This window comes from Pipra filicauda, unplaced genomic scaffold, assembly GCF_003945595.2.
Source record: "Pipra filicauda isolate LSUMZ 115617 unplaced genomic scaffold, ASM394559v2 scaffold32_size4067784_pilon, whole genome shotgun sequence".
NCBI lineage: Eukaryota > Metazoa > Chordata > Aves > Passeriformes > Pipridae > Pipra > Pipra filicauda.
This window is the reverse complement of record NW_024104454.1, coordinates 3,860,708-3,886,298: the sequence shown is the minus strand read 5'-3', so window position 1 is coordinate 3,886,298 and position 25,591 is coordinate 3,860,708. Positions and strand designations below refer to the sequence as shown.

Below are 25,591 nucleotides of genomic sequence, written 5' to 3'. Positions count from 1 at the left end.
ACAGCCTAAAAGTAAAATGAGTCAGAAGTACTAGGCATCTCTTAAATCCCTCTTCACAATTATTTTCATATCTATGTCTCCAAGGGCCTTGAGTTTAAAAGGCCCTTGAATTGATAATTAACCGGGGTGAACTTGTTGCCAAAGTAAAGTATATTTGAACCACACTGGTGGAAGCATGATGGATGGCAGGAGGTTCAAGATCAGGATCTGGAGATGGCAGGAGAGAGTAATTCAGAACATCGGGGTCTGAATTGACACATCCTCTAATAAGATAGTGAAGCTGTGAGGAAGGAAAGATTCAATGCATTGTAGGGAGAGTTGGTAATGCTAAAAATGTATCCTTAGGACTTACCATGAGTGGCAGGGAAGTACTGCAGCACATCTCCCCCTTGCTATGCTCAAGTAGCAAGGTGTGCCATGCACACACTGTCCTTTTCCAGCATGCTCCACAGGGACAGTGCTGCAGGCTTCTGGAAACAAAGAGCTGCCACCGCACTGGATTCCCCAATCTCAAAGAGCCAGCCAAAACTCTCTTTTCAAAAGCACAATTCTTTAACATCTGCTGTATCTCTTTGCAAAAAAAGAAAGGATCTGTTCCCTGTTTCTCCAAGGTAAATGATATTGCCAGATCTCAGCAGAAAATTAGGGTAACATCTACTCTCCCAAAAAAGGTGACTGGGATGAATTCATGCAGAGCAAACTTCTGCTTCAGAGACAACCATCATACTCCAGTTACGTGAAAGATAAAATATTGACAGATCTTGACAAAGTGCATTGTGGATATTCAAGTTTAACACAAATTTATGCAGTAAAACAGCCTGTCGCTGCAATTGTTCCTTCTAAATTCATGTTTCCTTGTGCCACTCCAGAAGTGAAATACAACAAACACTCCTTGGATTTACTTTTTAATAGACAATTATTAAGCTTTTTTGATATCATATATACAATGAAAAGTTAAAAATTATCTTAATTTAAAGATTGACAACAAACCCATTCCAAATCGGACATACAGGTACATCTTACCTTTACAGATTTTCCATCAAGAACATCACAATCATAAATGCAGAGGTGAAGTAGGTAATTCTACTTTTTTTTTTTTTTACAGTCAATTACCCAATTTTCTCCCTGGCACAAAATAGAGATGAATTGCCATGCAAATGATCTAGCCCTATAAAAGGCCAAAGGACAAAACATGATTGTTAGGGGTCACTGGACATTTTGTGCAAGGGGAAACCGCTCAGATGCTTTTGGATGCAGACACAAGGACCTGGTGCCTTTTTATTGACCTAAGACTATAGATCAGTTTAGCAGGGCTGGTTTGGCTGTCCACATCTAAAAATATTGAACCATCTATTTCAAATCCTCTGTGTCTTTTAAGACTGTGCAAAACATAAACTTTTTACTGGCTTACTGAGAAAGACTCAAGAAATCACAGCAGCTTCACAACTCTGTAAGGAAGATGTTATAACTCAGTTAAACTGCTAAGGCCTGCCAAGCTGAGATCAGCCCCAATAGGACAGCCAAAACTGACTACTGCATTGTCACAGCTACTCTTTTAAAATAAACTTCTCAAGGGAAATATGCTGATATCTCATGATACTCAAGCCCCAGGACATAAATCAATAGGTAGATTCAGTAAGAAAGTTCATGTGAATGAACCTGAGAGGCTGCAAAGGAAAAATAATGAGCAACAAACCTTCCTCTATCTTGTAATACCCACTGTGCAGACAGCAGTTGTCACTGCAACAGCTATCCCTCTGAGCTCCCCAATACTCTCTCCCATAGCAACTCAGGAATGAAACAAAGACTGCAGCGAAAAACATTTACTAGTAATTAAACGTTCCCAGAGAGTCAGACAATACAGTTTACAGGCACATCCCAGGGAGGTTATGAAGTGAAGCATCCCCTCAGAGCTATTGTTCCAATATGATTTTCATTCACAGCACATCCACTGCATTGGGCAATAAGATAAGTCTTAGTGGGGGTGAGACAAATAGGAGCAGATGTTTCCTGTTTCTAGCCTGACTTTCATTTGGTTTCTGTCATTGCTGCGTATCCAGCTTAAGAGAGGGGGTGAACCGTGATGTCTAACACTTGTCCTATTGTTTGGGGTTTGGCAAATCTAAGGAATAAGGTTGCTTGCAGTGTAACAGAAAAACAGCCCATCCAGTAGGATGTGTCTGTAACCAGCAGCAATGGAGGTTTCAAAAGACAGTGAAATCACCCTTATCTAGTAACAAACATTATATCAGTGGAGGTAGAAAAGAGATTTCTTTCTCAGCCAAACTTGGGATCCTCTTTAATATCCAAGGGCAAGAGTAGCAGTCCAGGCAACTTTATAATTTTGTTGCATTTAATTTTCACATTCAGGTTAACTTCGGTATTGAGAAACAATTCAAATGCTCCTAAGAAATGTAAATCTTCTCCAAAAGCCTTCCTAAGCTGCGTTTCAGTGGCAGCCTGTGGCAATAGGTTCTTTAAATTACAAGTAAAGACACAACAGTTTTTCCAACAAAACTAATTTACAGGAGTTTGTAAGTGTGCATTAATAGTGTCTCATACATACCTATATACCTGCACATTGAAGATGTAACTGGGAATTTCTGTAAATTTAGGTGTTTTACAAATCAGTACAACACACTGCTTGCTGAAGAGGATTCAGATGTGAAAAACTTACTTCATACTTCATCCCTATGGGTGGCTAAAATGTAAAAATGTAACCTGATAATGAAAATTAAGAAGACTAAAGATACACCTTTTTTTTATAATACAACTAGTTTGACAAAGAGTCAGTGTCTTGCATGGATGCAGCAGAAAACCTGAGATTCACGCAGGAGGCGCAGCAATTGCAGTTATGTCCTGCAGGTCTCTGCTTTGAAGGAGACTGTCCTCCCACCTACTGTGTGTCTCAATGTCCATAAAAATAATTTAATTAACACAGAATGTTTTGCCCTTTAATCCATATGACCACAGAAAAAATTTTGCTGGTGATGTTGTAAAAAAATAAACATCGGTCTCACAATGCAAAAGAAAATGTTTGTTACACAGTTACTCAAGCCAACAGTTAAAGCTAAAAAGGCAGAGGCCCACCAGCCCACAGGCAATAAGCTCCTCCCAAAAGAGAGCAGCTCTGCATTGTAGACAGTTGCTTTGAATGAATGGATGCTTACTAGCCAGAGAGCTGCAACACATTTGATAGAAGAGGTGAATCATGCCAGTGAGACCATAGAGAGCAAGATTCTGTTTTATTCTTCCAGGTGCGTATCCTCCTTTGGACAAAAGTGTGTGTCTGACATTTTTGAGAGAACCCATGAATAGACTCAATCCTCTGTGAGCAACAGAGAGCAGTTGTTCAGCTTTCCATTATACCTTTGTGCAAAGTAAGGGAAAGACAACATACCAGAATACAACATTAATTCCCATTTCCCTTCCCACTTTCTAGCGATTCTTCTCTTCGGGGCCTTATATTCCTTATAGCACCTTTTCAGCTGTCATATTCATCACTCAGGTTTGTCTCACAGCTGCCTCTACAAGCTGCCGATATTGGGAAAGCTCTTCAGCTTTTCAGGAAAGTCATCTTTGTACAGGACAGGGTCAGCACGGTGCTCCACCACTTTTAGAGGCATGGTCCCAAAGACAGAGGCAAACTTATTGATGCATTCAGATCTGGTGAAAGGGAAAGCAATATAATTAAGAACCCCAACAACTGGGCTGGCTACCAGATCCCACACCAAAATAACTGGTAGAAACCTTCCCTCTTGCGCTTGGAAGTATTTAATCCATGCTGGCTACTAATAAATAAAAAGAGAGCCTCACTGCAGAGAGAACTGAAAAGAAGCTGGTGGTTTTTGATTTATCCATTTAATCACAGAGACAAGCAAGGGGATGCTGGCAGCAGCACATGTGCACTTGGAGGTCAAAGCTTCCCTTCTCCCTCCCCCTAGAATTCCAGTCATTCTTAAAGCAATGTACATGCTGTAAACCAGAACAGATTAACTGCCAACATGTCTCTTAAAGGGCCACTGTTGGGTCTATTTGGTTTCTAACAAAGGTTTTGCAAAAACCAAGGCTTTGTGAAAACTGAGGTCTTAAAAAAAAAATTTAAGCCTGGTTTTTTTCAGGCTTCTTCAGAAGCTCCATCTTTTCCCACAAAATAAACACGCCTCAGAGAATAGGCAGAGTTGATTGTACTGTAACTTAAAGGTGAAGCTCAGTCTTAATAATCTCAGGTGTCAGTAATGTGGAAGGGAACAGCCATGTGCTTCAAAAAACAATCAAACAGATGTTTAACCTTACATTGTTCCTTTAACTCTTTCACTGAAAGGCACAGTACCTGTGGAAGCAAGGCAGAGAAAACTTGGTTCATCTCACCCCAGCTAGTGCTCCTCTAACATGAGCTGCCTACTATATAAACCAGCTTTTAAGAACTTCAGATACTAAGAATCATGACAACAGTTCCCCACACATAACCGAGATAGCTACAAGAAAACAGGTCACATTTCTTTTGCCATTCAAAAGTGAAAACAAAAAAGAAATGAGTATTTTGACTCAGCTACAGAGACTGACATGCTGCAGGTGCTCCCAGGGCAGGTCTCTTGCTCTCCAACCACTGCACCCTCTCTCGACCCCTTCAGAGGGTTAGGGGGTCACTGTGGCTCCAGGATAATTTTCCTCATCAGACCTGGTCAATCACAGCAACTGAGTGTGACAGTTTTGTGATGGGGACTGCTCACCACAGCCCCAAACACTCTTTTGAAGTAGATGGGACAGCAAAACTGGTTTTCAAAATTAATTTCTCAGTCTACATAGCTGTTTCAAGCTATAATGGTTATACTTGAGGCCATTTTCTGGCCTGAGAAAAGTGTCCAAAAACTACTTCATATGGGATGATACTTGAATATACAGGTAAATGTAGATGCTTCACTTTCTGCTACCTTCCCATCCTCTCATACCTCTTCCTATCTCATACCTTCCTACCTTCAGATTCAAATCATTGGGACCAGAAACAAAAGAAACAAAAGAAAAGGAATTCAGAGTGTAAGAGGAAACTCTGTACAGTAGGAAGTAACCTCTACACCTGTCATAAGCACTGTTTGCTCCAGGTTAGCACAGACCTGAAAGAGCAAAGGAGCCATCAGTAAGGACTGAAGTGAAGACCCAGGTTCAATGTCCGCAATAACAAGGAGAACAGTTGAGAGAGATTTGGGCTCTGGGCACTGAGAGGTTACAGTAACATGGAGAGCAGGAACTGTTTTCTCCAGAAACATTAAGCAGTTTCTGTTGCCTCCAGGAGATGCCCAACACCAGATACCTTAAACAAATCTGATTTTTAGGTAAGGTTAGACTTTCAAATCATCTGTTACTTCTGAGACATGTGGCTAACTAATCCATGATGTGTGTATTGGAGACGTCTCATGGCAGAAAACCCACAAACTTCACAGGCAAGGAGGTAGATGCACTGGGAGATGTGCATGTGAGAAGTTTGCACAGCTGCTGGCCCTCACTGGTTTCTGGAATACAAGAATACTTCTAGTCTACTGGTTCAAATCCTGCCTTTGCCAGTAATGACTGAAAGACATTGTAATGTAACAGCTGCTTGGTGGCCGGTGTGAAATGAATTAGTTATCTCAGCCTGTTGCCTGGTAGGCAGGTGTCCACATCAGACCAGCCATTGTCACAACCGGAACTAAGCAGCACCCTCAGAGCAAAAGACAAAACTAAATGGATAGCAGAGACAAAATTGACCTCTTCCTTCCAGAGGTTATACTCCCAAATCAAGGATGAGGTTTTAGAAAATATCAAGATGGAATCCTTCTACAGCCAAACTTGTTCTCATGGCAAATCCATTCAAGCATAGCAGTACAGTATCTTTAACGACCAAGAAACCATTTCATTGATAAAGAAATGGAAAAAAATGAAAAATGGAAAAATTAGTATGTTCTAAACACTCTGGCTGAAACAGAAAAGTTAGTCCTCAGGAAATCAACGTCAAATTCAAAGATCAGAAACAGGATATTTTCAAGGAAAGAAATGTCATGCACAAGTCACAAAATGTGTTTGAAAGAAAGTCACCTCTTTCCAAAAATTTCATCTCCTGCACTGAACTACATCACTTGAATTCTGAAGCCTTTGCCACTTTTGGAAAATATAAACCAGAAAGGATATCAAGAACATTAAATGTTGAAAGCTAGGTAGCAAAGTGAATGTAATGTGTCATCTTAATATGGAGGGAAGGTGTTTTTCTTGGCTCTGTCAATAGTTTTGCAAATTCATACTAACAGAGGCATGTTCACTTCCAAGAATTATTCTTTTTGTTTTTCCCTGCTCTGCTGACACCATGCAGTTGTGCTCAGCTCAACAAGAAAATAAGATTATGTGAACTCAGAAATTGAGAGCCTTACTGCTCCTGGACGACTGGATGAACTTGGTGTTTGTTCAGGTGTCTCATAATCAGTTTCCTCACTGTTATAATCCCAATAACTTTTTGGCAGGGTAACTCTGTACCTGCAGCCTTTGGCCAACTGTTACCTGGTTAGTTTGCCTCTTAAAGGAATGGCTTCCTATTTTGACTATAACAAACATTTATATGTCCTAAATAAAACATTGCTGTTAATGTTGCTGCAGAAGCAGCTCAGCCCTTTGCTGTATTTACTGCACAGGCAGTTGCCTTCCAGACTGCATTTTACAGAGTTCTCCATTTTTGAGAGCCACAATGCAAAGATGCTGAAGGTAGAAATCTCATTGCTACTTAAATAATACCTGTAAATACAGGGATTATGAGATCTTCCTACAGTTTATTTTGTGACCTGATGTAAAAGTTAACCTAGGCCAAGAAGGGGATTCTTGGTTCAAAGCTTTCTTCAATTAATGTATTTTAATGATGGAGTTTGATAACCTTGGGGACTAAAGTCTTTTATTTATCTGAGATAAATTACACAGCAGGAAGAATAGCAGTGTTGGCTTTCCCATGTTTCACTGTATTGCTAAAAAAAAAATATCTCTTAATAAGAGAATAGAGTTCAACTGTACCATCTTTCCTTTGTCTCTACTGAATGTGTCAAAAGGCCCAACAGAACTGGTTAGTTACATGTCTTTCCTGGCCAGATCTCCACAAACTTTGTGTTTGACTTCTCAAACCTTTTCCACTTACAAAACCATCAGGCAGTTATTGGGCATCTCTCTGCTATTTCTGAATCAGAAACCTCATGCTAAATGTTGTGCATGTACATGACAACCCTGATAAACTGTTTGTTTCACAAACAGTTCATTTCACAAACAGTAGGTTGACCCCTGGATATCTGGGCAAGTAATTAGCTCAGACTACCTGCTTGCTATTTCTGAATGCTAAAACACAAGGAGTCAGGCACTTTGGGAAGCTGCAAGTGAGGCTGATAATGGCTGTTTGCTTGATACCTCAGATATTGTTCTTGATACCCAACACCGTGAAGTTATCAGTATGAAGTTATTCTTTTAAAATATGACAAGGATTCCCTTCTCTCCTGACCCTGAATATAGCTAGTGTGTGTATATATATATATATACACAAGAGTCTTACTCACTACTAATTAAGGAAAATTTGCTCTAGGAGTTATCATCATTTATTATCCACTTCTAGCTTAGAAGATTAGAAAAAAAAAACCTCTTTCAGATTTTCAATAACTCCCTTATATTGAAGGTAGAGAATAAGCAGTTTCAGTATGATATCAAGGATTTTCAAAATGAAGACTGAATATACCCAAACTGTGTTTCTCTCCAGATATCCTCCTGCACTCAGACTCTTTCTCAGCATGTATTTCTTTGGCTGGGCAAATAAAAACATGTGGATTTGCAGTCAACCTAACATTTCTCATGGCACAGTATTCTCTACTTTTGGAAACTACAGAGAAGCAAAGCAACAGTTTAAACATGTTCTCAATAAACTGTCAATGACACTTTACTCTGAGGGTACAAGAACTGCTATAGACATGGAAATGTGACCTTTACTCTGCATCATAATGCACTTCAGAGCAAAAAGCACTTTTTCATCTTCTGTTTTTATAGTGTTTACCTTAATGAGAACCTAGTTCATGACCAAAATTCCTATGTGTTGTTGTAATGCTACTTGTAGGATCATAGGAAAGCTTAACTGGCTTCAGGTAGTCCATCTTGTAAGCCAGTGCAGAATTGCCAGACACAGGGCATGCTCTTGTGCTTCCCCTTCAGCTAATATTTAAGATTTACAAAACTTCTAGCCCCTTCCTTAAGTATTTTTCTGCAGAGTAATTTTTATGATCTTAATGGGGTATGTTTTACTTCTGACTTGTATACTTCTTGTTTTAATCCAGCCTTATTAAAACCCATATAACACTTTACACTTGCTGAGTTCTGCAGAGAAGGACAGAAAAAAGCTCACTGTTAATATGATAACTAGTAAGATAACCATTTTATGCCTCTTGCTACAAATCTGAAATGGTCTATTTTAAATGCAGGTCAGATTTTGTTTTTTGTCACCTCTTAGAATCATAAAATCATCAAGGTTGGAAGAGACCTTTAAGATCACCGAGTCCAACCATCTGTTTCTTTGGGTGGCCTCTTCTGGTATTATGCCCCTGCTTATCTACCCCATCAGTTCTATGGCTGCAAATATTTTCCCCCAAGTTTGCAGGAGAGATGCAAAAGCCCAAGAAACCTAAAGTGAAATGCTTTAGTCAGTCCTAGATCTCATATTAATGCCACTTAATAACTAGTATGCACATTTATTGTCAGATAGCCCATTTCAAACTTAGGTGTTGAACAGCTTTGCAAAAGCGAAGAAACTATCTCTTATTTTACACATTCAGAAGGCAATGCGGAGAGAAGTTTTGTGTCTTGGTTAAGTTTGGGAAGCCCTTTTGCTGTAAAGCAGGGATTGCAAACCTCATACTTACAAACTTTCAATATTTCAGTCTAAAGTCACTGCCCTTCCCAATGTGTACCTCATTTAAAAATTAAATTCTAACAAAAATATAATAGCGTTGCCATTGTTAAAAACTGTGACATATAATTGTGCAGGCAAACGCCCTTCATTAGTGGAAGCAATGCGCTTCACAATCCTTGGAGAAAAGACAATGTACAAATATCACTTCAAATTATATTGCTGCTCTTTGGTAAGCTAGCAACTGTCTGGTTAAAAAAAAATCATACTTAGTAAGTTGATATTCCACAGTAAACAGCGATGTGATATTACTGAAAGTACTGCCAAACCCCTGAATTTCATCTATGTACCCTAGAAGTTTTACAGAAAAGCTGCTAAAAAGTGTGCCCTTTTAAAGTCACTTTTTGTAGTAATCCACTTTTCAGTGACACATCACTGATTGTAGGAATGATTTATGCTAATACAATCCATGCAACGTTATTTCAAAATTAGTAATTTACAGAAAAACAGTCAGTGAGCATTTTTGATCCTAATTTAATGAGACACAGGATAAGACTTTAGGGATCAGAACAAGGCAATCAGAGAAAGAGAGTGGTCACTCACCTTTCCACCATGTGTGTCTGGTCCAGAGATAACCCATCAATTGCCGTGCATTCTGGACATTTGAACTTCTTTCGTGGGGTCACCTGGAGGAAGGCATGCCAGATATTATCAAATATCAACAGAAGGGACATTAATCTCCTTGCACAGAGAGCAGTGCAATACCTCTGAACATGCCTGCAGTGTAAGCTGAGCTGTTTCAAAAAGGAGGGGGGGGCATATAAAAAAAAAAAGCCACTCCATTCCTCCATTCAGCTCCATCTGGCCCAGCTGACTGCAAAATTCACAGGGGCCCAATAAAAACGGCTTGGAGGGTTTTTTCCTTCTGTAACCGAAAAGAAGTGGCGATGACAAGCTCCTTAATTCCTGTTTAATGACTGTTTTCTCACTGCCAAGGTCCCTGTATAAACACCATTTGTTCTTGCAGCCATAACAGCGATGAAATATAGCTTCCCATACTTCACCGTAACGTTAATCCAACAGACGCTCTTTTGCTCACTCCAGTTAATAGCTGCCTGGCAAACTCTGCAAGACTCTCCGAATCACTCAGAGGTGCCAAATTACTCTGCTGTGCCCTCATACAGCTCAAAAACTTTTCTAGCAAAAACATACACTTTATCTTCTAAAGACTTTTCTAAGAAATGCAGCCACCAGTCCCCATAAATGATGATGGACAGATGGGAAAATGGACCCTGCTAATTGAAGTAACGCCTGGTGGCCTCTAAATCTCATTCCAGGTTGACACACTTTGAAATAAATGTACAGAGTGAATGTCTAGACCTGAAAACGTGTCGAAACATGTCAGGAAATTAATTGAGGATAAAAAGTTCATTTAAAGCTGATCCTGCAATTAACGTTCTTGCAATTAACATTCCTATAAATCAGCTGTTGTCAGGCCACAATAGAGAGAGCTGTGGACAGTTGGCAATTTCTTTGCTCTAGCGCTCTCAAATAGTTAAAATATATGTATGTGGGCATGTACAGACATACACACGTATGTACAGCTGTCATTTAAATTATCTTTTTCATCCCTCATCTAGATGGCTAAAATAACCACCTTCAGAAACAACTGGTAAAAAACAATTCTCTGTTCCCAGTTAGCATAAAAGTTTTACTAAAAGGGCTTTTCTACCATGGAAGCAGAACAAGACATCATACTGGGGGAAAATGAGAGAAAAAGGAAGATTATATTGAGGCACACAAAATAAATTTATGTAAGTACTGTACATCACATTTTTAAATTCTGTAAAGCTAAACAGCAGAAAAGTCCCACCTTAATGACTGATTTGCCAGTGACATTTGCTACTAGAAAATTCATGGCAATATCTTCACAATTCATATGAGCATCCACCCAGTTCTTGATGTCTCCAGGCATTTTATAGGTGTAAAGATAGTTGAAATACTGCATGATAGAGGGAGAGAGAAAGAAGGCAATTTTAAATAAAGATACAGTAACTGCAAGACTAAATATTTCAGTCACAGAACAGCAGGCAGCTAAGTGATACTGCTGTGATACTGCCTTCAGCCAAGGACTACTTCAGCAGATAGAAAATAAATTTTGGGTGCTGAATTGCATAATTATTCCTTTCCTGACCAGCACACAAATTGCTTTATTATTAGTTTTCTTTTCTTAAACTGCTAGCTACAAAGCTACATTCACTGCAAAATTTGCTATTTACTTTCAGATCATGCAAACTGGCAAGAGTTCTGTAAGTTTATGAAGGTAAATAATGCTTATTTATACAGGGACAAATAAGTTGTTTTCACAGCAACTGAACGAGGTTTAGGAAAAGTCTGCAATCAGTTCTCTGACTGTTGTAAAAAAACATAATCATAGCACCACATAAAACTCATGGAACAATGGCAGACACACATACAACTCTTTTTTAAAGGTTCACATTGTACATTAGTATAGTACAAGTTGTATATTACCTTATGATAAAAGGCTGCCCCAGTGAGCACCATTGAGACTTCATTGGTCCATTCTGATTCATATTTCCATTTGTTCATTTCATGGTCCCAAAGATGCAGGCGACCTGGATATCCAACCAACCTGTCAGGGAACTCACGCCAAACCTGAAGAGAAAAATATATGACACGCTACTAACCAGGCCTGCACAGAAAGCAAATGCAAATGTGTGAATGCAACACATCTGCTTTGGAAGGGCAGAGTTACAGTGGTGCAAAGATCAGTTAAATTCTTCTAAGTCCAAATTCTTGGAATAAAAAGTTGCCTGGAAGAAGTACAAAAAAGCACAAGCTTGCTGTGGAAGGACCCTACAACTCAAAGAAGCCATGTCCCAGAGCAAAAGGCCACTAATGCAATACTAAAATAATTGTTACAGAGAAATACAAATGACTATTCAGAAAGATTTTAGCCCTAACTAAAACCAAGCATGATTAAAATGAAACTTTTGATGTTAACTTCAGCAGATATGGCTACAACTAACTACTTTCACAGCTGGCTTTGGATCTAACCAACCTGCTTCCTTTGACAGGAACCGGCTTAAAAAAGGCTTATATTTTAATATTTCTGGTATTCTTTAGTGGGTGCTTGGCTGGAACTACTGCTACATGGAAGGCCTCTTTGCCCTCGACTTGTTCCAGACAGCTGGATACAATCAAGATACCATCCTTGTCACTCCATACATTATTTTATAGCTGACTACAGGATCAAATACAGTAGACAAGAACAAGGAGAAGGGCATCATTAATGCAACCTCAGTTCTCCACACTGCTGGCCACATTAAATAGTGGATAATTTTTGCATTAGGAGAAAAGGGAGAAAGGATTATAATTATTTGTAGGGATCCGAATGCTATTTGCTTGCTAAATACAGTATTTATTTTTGCTGATCAATAATGAAGTTAGTATTTATCTGCATTATTTGCAGACTTATTATTCAAAATCTGCTTAATACAAATAACTGCCAGGTTTATCGGAAGAGTATGAGTCCTGACTCTCCTACATACAGTTAGGTTACAAGAGTTTCTGGTTTAGTTTGGTAGGGTGTAAACAAGCAGATACACAAATTTTATTGTGTATGCAAGATCAACAAGAAGAACAAAGCATCTCAATAATCCCACTAGCCAACCTCTTTTCTCTGTACAAAAGGCAAGGGAACCCTACACTTGGATGCACAGTAAAGAAAGTGTTTTCTGGAATTCCACCATCCTGCAAACCTCACCTCATTAGCAGTTCACTTTGGGCACTTTTTATGTGTCAGTGCATTCCAGTTGGGAGGCCTGGACTATAAGGACTCTATGCAAGTATTTTGTCAAAGTAAATATGATAAAACAATCAGTTTTAAGTTACTACTTCTGCATCTACACTTCCACGATTTTGCATTACCATATACCTTTTCATCTATACATCTCAACACATTTTATTGCTGTCAGTTAATACAGCTTCAGAATCCCATGATGAGAGCAGTTATTATTTCAAATGTCCAGATGAGGAAACCTGCCAAAAATCATACAGGAAACAAGAATAGGAACCAGATCTTCTGACTCCTTGACTTGAATTTTATCCAGAAATCAATCTTTCTAGACAGTTCTAGGGCACAAGTACTGGGATAGTATTTAGATATGACAATGCTCCAACACAGAGGGTTCTCGAAAGCAGAGATAATTTGGAACTGAAGAAAGAGAATTCATAGGACACTTACAAGTTGGTGCCATCAGCTAATTAAAACAATACAGACTTTTGGCAGGCAAGCCAGAGAGGGCTTGAGATATCTATTTTGACACGATGTAAAAACTATTAATAAATAGCACAAAACTAAATGTATGGCACTCAAAATTTTATTCCTCACTCTCTAGAACTCAAAAAATTAATGATTTAATTTTAAACCTGAATATTAAGATGTTGGAAGGCACCACCACATAAGCTACTGAGGCTCAACAGAGGATTTGACGGAACACCACAGATCTGCACTGTACTGGGCTAAAAATTCTTATAGAGGACATGGCAGCTGAAAGAGAGATTGAAGTTAGCTACTGCTTCCAAAGGGGCTTCAGTGCCTTCTCAACACAGAACCCTAGATTCATATCCCTTCTAGTTTTTGTCCTTAGTGTCATCTTCAGGAGTCCAAATGACATAAAATAAAAGCCAATTATAATGCACATTACTCATACAGATTTCTTGTATCACTCTGAATCTCAACCCTACTCTGATTCTGGCCTCTGAAAATTGTCAGTTCGATGCATCTAAAAAATAACTTAGGTGTTTTAAAACAAAGAATCCTTTCAAAAGTAATGCTTTCAAAGTCAGTGGAAAAGTTTGGCTTCACTAGCTCATTCAATGGTAATTTCTGGAAAGGCTCCCAGTACCTCCATCCAGCTCTTTGCCCAAATCCATACATATGTTTTGTGCCAAAATTAATATAAACAGCTACTGCTTATAAGGAAGCTTTCAGAATAAAAATAGTGGTAATTATTCTTATACTACTCTCTATTTTGTACTTCAGTCCATTTTCTTGTTTGATGGCTGCCTATAATTTATTAGTCTGTTAGGAATACATTCCATTTTAGCCAGCAAACTTATTAGCTTTCTCAGACTAAGACGGATGGCCTGATTTAATACTGGTAAGGGACACATCCAAGGGAAAACATATTGCCAAGTGAAGAGGAGGTATGCTTCTTTGCAGACAAGTCATTCCAAAGACTCCGCTAGTCAACCCTGAAGATAAATATTTTTGGACGAAGCATCTCCCAGATGAAATGTCAAACAGAAGTTCTGTCTTAGTAGTTTCACTAAAGTCTTGTAAGAAAAACCAGGAGAAAATGATAGTAATTTTGTTTCCAAGTCAAGTTCCCCAAGTGACATTAACAGCACAGCTAAAACACCCTCCAGTCTCAACTCTCCAGAGCTATTTCTGCCTCACAGCCTCAACTATTCTGTGCTATTTTGCTGTGTCATCAGAACAGCTCATTCTCCACATAGCCAGAAGGACAGACAAGTATTTCCTTTTACAAAATATTCTCAAACATTTATGCATTAAATTTAATAGACTTTATTAAGTCACATGCAACTTCAGCAATTTAATGAACAGAAAAATAATCAGCATTTCTAAAGCTATCATGGCAACATTTTAAGAATGAAACAGACTATCCTCTATAAATGAAAGAAACCCCAACCTATCAGTACTCCTTCTGTCTCCCAGAGCCCCATCCACTCTTAATTCTCCCCCAGTCCTCAAAGGAATGGCTTGTGCTATTACTGAAAAAAAAACAAAGCAAAATGTAAAGACAGAGTCCATTAAAAGATAAGCGATGCTTCATGTGCACACAATTCGTAAAACATCATCAGTTTGAAGAAGAGCTTTGAATGAGGCCAGCAGCGGATAATTCTTTTGCTAAGAAGAGTTACAGTATTCCTCATAAAGGAATGCTGAAAACTAAACTTTCAATTGTCAAAATGGGCATGAAAGAACTTTTCTGAAGAAGGCATTCAAACTTTATGACAATTTCAGCCTAGTGAAAATGCAATTCAACAGAGAGTAGATTTTTTTAAAGGAATGCCAGACATGAAGCACTGAAAACCAGTTCTGAGACAGAATAAGATAATCTACTAACAGAAGACCAGTTTTCAACAGAAAAAATGCAAACTTAGCAATGCACCAAACAGTACATTTTATGAACAAAAAACATGGACTCAGAGCAGTAATCCCCATTTAGATTATTGCTATTATTGCTGTAATAAAAACACTTTATCTTTGAAAGGACAAAGTGCTGCATAAGTATGTGATAAGAAATCTTCATGAACTTCATATTTGGAACCTGTTATCCCCATTTTTCAGGATGATAGAAATGCTAAGTCATCTGCCTCAAAGCCAGCTGAGATGCAGAGGTGGGAACACTACAGTGCTTACTTTCAGTCTCTCGCTCAAACATCAAACACTTCAGAGGTGGCCAATGGTTCTGCTTTAATTTTTTTAAGATTATGATATGTTTTAATTTTTTTAAGATTATGATAGTCTAAATACTTGCTCCATTTCCTGGATCTCTCTGATACTCCCTCTGAACAACACAGATTGGTAAGTGGGAAAAACATTGACTAGTTCTAACAGGTTTTTTTCCAGTGTCCCAAGTCATGACTGTGATTTTATCATGTAACTTAACAGAAATACTTTTTTCAAAGTCAGAATGTCAAGAGTATTCTTCTGCTACCTTAATACAGCAGCACACAAGGACTATTTTTCTGCTTGCTCCAATAGATTTATGCGAGGTCATAAATCACTGTACCATAATAGTTCACTTTTAACAAGTAAAAAATGTCTGACACTTTGAGTGTTACTATAATTTTTTATGGCTGAAAGTGTACAGAGATCAAAGTTTTCTGAATTTTTTTTTAGGCTTGCTCTATACATTCAGACAAGTCTGTGACAGAGGGGGTTTTGCCACATGTTTAAATGTAAAGTCTCAAGGATGTCAGGAGGAGAAAAGAAAATTACTGAATGTCACGTTTCCAGCCCTTCATATGACCAAAGCAGAAGCAGACCTACTTTTAAAAGAAAACTTTCTAGTAACATTATATGCTGCTACTGTTCCCTCTGGATTCCCCTGCAAATGAGTCAAGAGCTTGAGAGATACTTTTCTGGTTACACACATAAACAGATAAATAAATTATCACAGGCTGAGGACAATTTAAACATCTGGGAGCCAGCTCAGGCCTGTCAAGCAAGTCACAGACACTCAGGGCCAGAAAAGATCAATCTTCAGCCCCTGATTTCTGTGCCAGAGAGTAGGAATTACATCACCTACCCCCTATACAAGGAAAATTGTGTATTTATAAAATAATCCCCTATGCTTCTGTATTCAAAGACATTTCCATTCATTTATTTTACAGGGGGGGAAGCCAAATTCAAAATATAAGGATTCAGACCACTCATAGGTTTGTCTGAACTATCTGCTCAATAAGGCAGTTTTATTTTCCATTGACATTACTGTGTAGTAAGCTGAATTCACAGAGTCAAAAAGGAATAGGACTTATATAAAATGCAAAAAACTGCAAAAGCAATAGTTTTCAGTCTGCCAGACTAAACAATCTCATGTCCAAACAGTTACATTCACAAACTGAATATAAGGACTATTACTCAGACAGTCCCTGCAACCAAGGCACATCGTCCACAAAAGGCCAATAAATTAGCCAGCACACTCCAACAGCTAGGCCTGTTGGACTTCATCCTAGGGAATGAAGAGTTGCAAGTCCCAGCTGCCATCTAATCACACTGACTACAGGGGAATTCATGTCAACTTTTCTTTGCCTCATTTTGGTTTTCACTTTACTGTGTGAGTGACCAGACTCAATATATGTGATGTTACAGATACTCTTCATTGAGGGTGTTAAAATTAACAGTTCAGACACACAAACACCAAGGTTCTGCTTCTCACAACTTCTGGCTGACACAGCTGGAAATCAGCTGCAGTTTGAATCTCTACTTCAAAGCCCTTCAAGCCTGCTTTGCCAGTAGCAGTGATTCATTTGGAACTACTTACCCAAGTCACCTACGTGACTAAGTCACTACTTACACTTAGTCACTTTATTTACTTTGAGACAGCCTGATGAAAATGAAAACCAAACTGCAAAGAGAGCCAGGATTTACAAAACATGCACATTATTGATCTGCCATCTTAAACTCCATCAGATCACTCTCAAAACTAGTAGTTATAAGCACCGACACAGACAAAAGTAAGTCAGCTTGCAGAACTGCCAACACTTGATTGCTCTGCTGCTGCAGTACAGTCAGTGTAGACAACGAAATAGAGAGAAGGCATATGTGGCCAAAAAAACCCCTTCCTTCAGTTGTCTTCTCTTCATTCCATCTTTCACACTTCATGTATTAACCTGCAACTCTTAACCTGGCAAGGGAAGTATTTCCTTCCTGGAGACACATATGATAGATTAAACCTCTGTCTCCACTACTTAACATCTTTGTTATTACATCAGCATACCTACATCACCACCAGACATTTCTGGAGCACAAAAGTTTGTTACAGAGCTGCTAACAGTCTCTTTCACTGGAGAGGGAGAAAGAGCCATGTTTTACCACATACATATACATGTTAAAGAAATACTTCCAACATATTTTAAAAAATATCATCTTGTATTGACAACTCCACTAAAGACTGCTAAAAATGAGACAACTATCACATTTACAGAATCACAGAATATTCTGAATTGGAAGTGACCCACAAGGATCATCAAGTCTAGCTCATTGAATGGCCCATACAGGGATTAAAGCCACAACCCTGGTGTTATTAGCACCAGGTCCTAACTGATTGAGCTAACATCAGGGTCAATTTAGTTAGCTTCTCCCCTTTAGAGAAATAGTTTTCATAATTTCACTCCACTTAAGTAAGTTTCATGTTCTAGCTCTCACATACAAAGCCTAGTGCTGTTTTGCTCTTAATACTGCATATACAGATGTGACTAAATAATTCAAACCTTTCTTAAAATATGGTATTACATTTTCTAATGTTTATGATTTATTTACATATATAGCATGTTTGTCTTAAACATACACATAACAGCAATGTCAGATTGTCGACTGTGTCATACACTCAATTAAAAACGGAAGATAAAACTAATTTGAAACATAGTTTTGAATGGAAGACAACAGTGTTGCTTCAAGTGTATTTTCAACAAACAACTTAAATGACTATGAAGATGTCACCTCTTCGTGCTGCCACGGGTAACTGACTTGGACAAACCTTCTTTTTGTCCATACCCTCATTACCACAGCAGCTGTTGAAGCTTCGCCATTTAAAGCCTATGATCCATGTGTCCCTTCCTTGACATTTTTCAGTTCCTCTTTTCATTGCACCTCCACCTTACTTCGGCATGTCCTCAAGAGGCCTTCTCTGTTCCCAACACTTAATCTCTGAAACTTGTCTGTCAAGACACTAACTTGGCTAGCACCTCTGATTTGTTTGAAAACTGTTTGGAGCTGTTAAGAGCAGTCTCCAGACTGCTTCCACTATACCAATTATACAATATTTTCTGGAGTCTCTTGGCATTCCTATGCCAGTGACCAAAAACCTTCTCTTAACTGGAAGGCTTTTGCATAAAGTAAAGACTATCTGTAAAAACATTTCAGTCAGCATTGAACTGTTATGGTGAAGAGGGATGCAACAATCTGAATCAGTAGACTGTGCAGTGGTTCCTCTACTTTATATACACATGCAATGTTGAAGTGGACAGCCTAAGAGACAGGAAATTCTCTTACCTCATAGCCAAACTGGAGTTCATCTGAGGTTAGCATAATGATATCATCATCAATAGCCAACACTGCTTCTGTTTCAATCTCATCATAGGGGAAGAAGCGGTTGCTAAGTTTATTTTCTGCAGTCCTAACAACTTTCAAGGGAACACGAATCTTTGGCCAGAGAGAATCTAGAGAGAAAAATGAGAAGAAATACAATTCAGTATAATACTTTACTTCTGTGCACCTGTCTTTGTGCCTCTTTACTCTTTTTTCTTCAAATCTAACAAGACCTTCTTAATGGTGAATTTACACCTGTTTCAGTTTGGCAAATGTGAGCATATGAAGGTGAGAGACAGAAGTTCAGCCACCTCCGTAGCTCTCTACAGAGAGCTTCAAGGACAGCTACATGGGGGATAGCTTGCCCAAAACAGCAATCTGCAACAATCACAAAAGAGTCAGAGATAATACGTATTGGTTTAGGACACACAGCAAGAAAAGATACTTCACTCAACTGCAACTAAAATAATTTGAAGTAGCAATCACTGACTGCAAGTCTAGGGTCATAAAGAATTTGAAAAAGAATGTTAGTTCTATCACATGCTGAAAAAATAAATTTTATTATATCAGTAAAACATTAATCACTATTGACAGATAAGGAGTAGATTCTGTGTCTCAGTAATTTCTTTCATCTTCAAAGTCCTAAGTCATAGTGATAATTTTAAGCTAAATAAATACAAATGGATTCTAACTTGTGCCCTACAGCATCCTTACAAGTAGAATAGAGCACTGGATTACATAACATAAATATTAAAATTCACAAGTCAAATGAGGATTTAAATAGCAAGAAAATCCTCTGTAGATACAAAACTGGACCCAATTCACTCTATGATGGGATTAATTTCCATTTCTTGCTATGTGTTTAACATGTAGCACCTTAAGTGTCACATTAACTGCTTTGGCACATATTCCATAATTTTCAAAATCCTATTTTATTCCTACAAATTTTAACTGTAGGTGTAAGTATAAAGCACCAAGCTAAAAGAAATAGAACTAAAGACTGAATATTAAATCTTAATTCTGAATGCACATAACCATATACATTTTCTAGCACAAAGCTTAATAGTAGTCATTATTACAGTTTGATGTATCCCAAAAGCAACTATTCATCAAAAAGTATTTTAATTAAAAGCTAAACAAATAGCTAAACAAGTACAAATGTGATATGTTGGTTTCTTCCAGCTTTCACATAAACGTGTATTTCAACAAAAATTTGAGGGAAAAGAGAGCATTGTAAGATGAGTCTAAGTACCTTCCAAACAGCAGACAGATGACCACTTGAGTTTCTTACACTAGTGAAATGGAGGGGATAACAATGGTAAGAAAAATAAGGGAAAATACATTAAGTCAAATACAAAAGGACTGCTCAGAGAATTTATAAGTTGTACTCTGTGTCAAATGAAAATGTGTATAAGGACACACCTTGATGGAGCTGATTCTTCTTCTCTACTCAGGAATATTGAGGCCATACCTGGAGTACTGTGTCCAGTTCTGGGCTTCAAAGTGCAAGAGAGACATGAGCAGACTGTAGAGAGTTCAGCAAAGAACTATGAAGGTGATGGAGGTACTGGAGCTTCTCCCCTATGTGAGGAAAGACTGAGAGGTCTGTGGCTGTTTAGCCTGGAGAAGAGAAGGCTCAAGGAAGGTCTTGTCAATATGTACAAATACCTGAAGGGAAGGTGTAAATAAGATGGATCCAGACTCCTTTCACTGGTGCCCAGTGACAGGACCACAAACAATGGGAACAAAAAACCACTAGAGGTTCCCTCTGAACATCAGGAAACACTTTTCTGATGTGACAGTGATTGAGCACTGGCACAGGTTGCCTGGTGAGGTAGTAAAGTCTTGACTCTTAAAGATATTCAAAAGCTTTCTGGAGATGGTCCTGTGCAACCTGCTTGAGATGGCCCTGCTTGTGAGGGGGGTTTGACAGGATTTCTCCAGAGGTACCTTGCAAGCTCAGCCCATTCTATGCCTCTGTGGTAAGTGGAGTCTCTAAGAACTGATACTGGGCCCTAAACTACTGAAATTTTCATCAATGGCCTGAAATACATATGAATTGCCAGTGCAATCTGCAAGTGACACAAAGCCTGGAGACATGAAAAATAGTGAGGACAATAAGGTCATACAGAGCTTAGCGAAGTCTGTATGACTGAACTGCTTAGTAAACTAGATGCATTTGAACAAAAACCAGACTGCCACCCAAACTGACACACGCTTAAACACTAGAACCAAGGTGATTTTTTCCCTAAAAGCAGCTGCTGAAAAGGATTAAAGGCTCAGAGTGGACATTAGTTCTCAGCACACTGCTGGGGCAAAATGGATTGATGCAATTTTTGCATATGTAGATGGATATGTAGAAAGAAATGGGGGCAGAAAGAAGAAACGTTACTGTACACAGACTGAGACAGATGCTAAACTACTGTTTTATTCTGCTGTTTGTATTTTTCAAACCATATTTAAACACTGAAAATGGTGCAGGAAAGAACCATATTTAAGTTATTTGACAAAATGCCTTGTGGTAGAACATGAAGATCAATTTGTTTAGCTTACTAAAAGAAGGAACAAAAAGTGGATTTGATTAACATGTACATGTACCTACACAGGAAGAAAAATGCCATGTATCCTCAACAAACTGGAGAAAGACATAACAAAAAACAATGACCGGAAACTGAAGCCAGGCAAATTCAAAGAATAAGACGTTTTTAATAGTAAGAGTGGTTAACCTCCGGCAGAAGTTAACAAGGACAGCAGCTGGTTCTGTACCTCTTATCTTTCAACAAGACTGGGTATTATTATAGAAGATGCACACAAGTTAGAAGGCACTGGATTGAAAAGAAAAATAATGTAGTGACTCATGACTTAAAGGTCAACCCAAATGGTCTTACAGCACCTTCTGCCTCAAACTATGAACTGTGAGATTGTTGACTGTCATGAGGAGGAGAATAGGAAGCTCATATATAAACTACTAGAACATGAAAAGTAAACACAGAGATTCAGAAAACAGCACAAAGAAGTAAGATAGTTGTTTCTGTGTTTTCAGAATGAAAAGTGGAAATGAAAATAGGTGTCAATGAAAAAAAGCCACTGTAAGGACCAAAATAAGAGAAATCCTAACCTGAGAAAATGGTTTTGGTTTTTAAACAACAACATGTAATCAAACTCTGGAAGTGTTCTCAGCAGAAGAATCTGAAGAATGCTGGCTGACAGACAACATCAAAAATAATGTGTTTCAACATGATATAATTATGCACAGGCACTTCCAATTCCATTATAACCCAAGAATCAGGTCTTCCAAGACAGTTTTGCACTCTTTCCACTGTCAGTCTGTTCCACTAGGAAGATAGTACCAGAGAAGAAGAGAAGCTGCTTCAATCCCATATGCAAAAGTAAAACTTCCTCTTGGGAAGGAACGTCCACATCCTCATTGCCACTGGGCCTCTCAGATTTAACAGCTCACAGAACACTCAAAAATCCACAAAGCTGCGCACTTTTTAAAGACACCAGAGTCCAAACAGTGCTTCACTGGGGAAAACAAAGCAGTATTTCCAAACCACAGTAAGTCTTCAAAAGTCAGTTTTTCTTGGAGCTATACTTTAAAAAGGAGGATTGGCATGCATGGGTGGCCAAAAGAAAGGAGAAGAAATATAGTGTGATATTAATTGGCAAATTTTTTATTCAGTTTCCTACCCTGAGGTTTCTATTGTGGGATTAAAAAAGTGACTGTAAAATCTACCTTTATCTGTGTGGTCTTGTATACTGTGGTATGTATTTCACATGTATGCACGTTCTTGTCCTGTTTTACTTACCTCTTGTCCTTCTACCAGAAGGCATGAGGCATCAGCTCAAACAACACCACACCACTTGAATGGCTTATAATATTGATTAGTATCCAGCTGGAAGGATTCAACCCCATTACTGATGGACTCCAATGGAAGTCACAGTCACCCAACAGCTGGGGAGATACAGCAAGTTCCTTGGGGCCACAATAAAAATGTTTCAGAGCACTGATTCCAATTATAGTGTTATGAGCTCAGTAGGACATCACTGAAATTCCAAAATTTTCAGCTTACTAGCTATCCTAACTTCAGGAGTCAGTAACACTGAATGACCAGAACCGTTTACTGCAAATAGTACTCTTGAGTCCACTCACTGCTTTCTTACTGGTTTACCATATAATGTCCAAATACTCATTTATAAGACAGTTACAGGTACCTAACAAAGACACATATCACTGCCTCATAAAGACTGCAGAATGTGTAATGTTTGCAAGTTACTTAAAGACCTTTAGATAATTGCCTATAATTATCCAAATGTAATCCCAGCATTGGTATCAAATAAGTTTAAGCAGCCTCCTAGATCCCAAAAATACCAAAAATTTGTATTTATAAGTATCAACAAAGTTTACATTTTATACATGTTAAGTAGCCTTTTATTCAGGCTTTATTTCCTTTCCTGTCTACTGCATGTTAAAAAAAAATGACTACCCAACTGCAACAAAGGAACATACTGTAACAAAAATTGAAACTGAAGAGTCACTAGGACTGAAAAATAATAATTCAGAAAAAAAAGCACACATACACTTTTAACTTCCAGCTCTTCAGAAAAATCAATGATTTGAGAGCTTACTAACAGACATGCCACTTGCATAAAATATGGTAACAGAAGAAAAAGTAATGAAAACTGTATGAAAAATGAAGATGTAATCTAATTATAATCAGCACTCATCTCGGATGTCAGTAAATCCTGTTAAATCCACATGATTTACTAAGGTCTTGGAAAGTCTCTCAAAATGACCAGTTCTCAACAACGGGTATGTTACTGTCAAATATTTGTGCTTTGAGAAACTTAATATAATATTTCTGAATTTAGCCTTAAACTAATGAAAAGAAAATGCAAGCATTTTGGATAAACTTTGAATAAGACATGAGGGTACTAGTTACTCTGCAGCATGTAAAATGCACAAGGCTACTTGCTGCCTAGAGGCTGATTTGATATTGAAGGTTGCTGTCCCTGCGGAGATGGAAGTGCACGGGAGATGTCATGACTCAATGACACCTGGGTAGCCACTTCAGCAGTCTGGGCAAAAATGACTATCACAAAGGACAGCAGGCTCCACTCAGAGATCTAATTATTACAAATTCGCTTTGCCATAGGAACTCTAAAAAGAAATATAAAGTCAATAAAAAATACAAACTCACTTCAGAAATCAAAGTTTTAGAATCCATCGGGAGGGTTAAAACTGCCTATATTTATTTTAAAGGACCACAAAAGAAGAGTATTTGTACTTTTCTTTTCACACAGGAGGAATGCACTTTAAAGAGAAGTCAGAAACAGGGTCTGCCACTTCTGTGATGTCACATTTTGAATTTTCAGATACTGCTTTGAAAGTTCTGAGAAATCTCAGCACTAGTAAAACATATATGGAGGAAATTCTCAGTTTACTACTTTGTTATAACCAAGGTAAAAGCATAGGCTTTATTCTTACAGTAAGACGGCACTGCATCCTTTAACAGAGTATGACAAGGACAAAAGAAGCCCAAGATAGGAAGGCAGATGAAATCTCACATCATGGCATGAGATCCTTTCAGCATACAAAAATAAAAATGCATATTTTTGGACTGGGGACTACCCTTATTTTCTAAAAAATCAGTCAGGACTTTCTGTGATGCAGCAGAAGATAGAGGTAAATTATGAAAATAAAGCTCTCTGGAGTGTATAGAAGTCTATGGATATATGGAGTTTGAAGAGAACTATATGTGTTGTTTAGGACTGATAACCTGGCTCCAGAGTATTAATTCACAGTATGCTCTTACTTCCCAAAACTTCTAAGGAGCCCACCTAGAAATATAAAAAGGAAAAACCTTTACAGAAGTTGTGCAAGGTAGACTAAGATCAATAATAAACTGGCACAAAACCTCTCTAAACATGCTGTATGTACCTGCAGTTGCACAGAATCCCATACACCACACTCAATTTTCATACCTAATCTTTTGTACAACCTCTTATCCGATGCTCATTCTAAGTGGTCTACAGTAGTCTGTGTGGATGCAATGAATTGAACATTCTTGACGAAGCCTACTAAGTACTTTTTCATAATAATTCTAATACTGAATGGTAGAACTTAGCTGGAATCTGAAGTTTCAAAAAACTGTCAGAAACAACAACATCAAGCATGTTACCTCTATTCATTACCAGAATTCTTTCCATAACGGCTGAGTGAAAAAGTCTGTCCAGAGTTCAAAACAGTTGCTTTCTACCTACATTACAGTGATTATATTGTTCTACAGAAATGCACAGAATTTCTCTTGTATATATTAAAATAGAATATTTGTTTCTAGGACACTATTTGGGGCCCAGTTTTGTTAAGATGGGTTTATTAGGCTAACTTTATAGACTTTCTTAGGAAATAATATTGCAAAATGTTTGTAAGATGACTTACGGGACACTAAAACCATCATGAATTAGTTCTCTAGCTAACCAAGGAAAATGGCATTAAATCCATCATCAAGAAGCCAAATTAATTCAAAACTTAAAGAGAAGTTAAAAAAATTCCTATCAGTGTTGACTACTAAAGGCTCACTATGCAGAAAAAAACCAAACCTGCCACTGAAGATTTTTATTTTAAAGTTAATGCTTCCTTAAGATATAGTAATCCAAAGGATACTCAGTTTCCTTATCCCCAACTGTTTATATCAATGTTGCCTATTAGTAGCATAAAATAGAAATACAAATATTATTATTTCAGTAATATCATAAGCCTTATAGTCTGTATCTTACTACAAGTTTGTCAGCAACTTAGTGTCAGGAACCACTACCAACACAACGAGATA

General features: G+C 38.1%; 1 protein-coding gene across 1 annotated transcript in view; it reads right to left on the bottom strand.

The window, feature by feature from the left end:
• Positions 1–889: 889 nt before the first annotated feature.
• The window catches only part of EXT2 (exostosin glycosyltransferase 2), a 75,775-nt gene continuing 51,073 nt past the window's right edge, over positions 890–25,591 (bottom strand). Inside the window, exons 10-14 of the mRNA XM_027719588.2 lie at positions 18,723–18,889; positions 11,426–11,569; positions 10,767–10,895; positions 9,497–9,579; positions 890–3,666 (exon numbers count right to left, since the gene is read on the bottom strand). Coding sequence (XP_027575389.1) covers positions 3,528–3,666; positions 9,497–9,579; positions 10,767–10,895; positions 11,426–11,569; positions 18,723–18,889 — 662 coding nt within the window. The 3' untranslated portion in view covers positions 890–3,527. The remainder of the gene's footprint in view (positions 3,667–9,496; positions 9,580–10,766; positions 10,896–11,425; positions 11,570–18,722; positions 18,890–25,591) is intronic.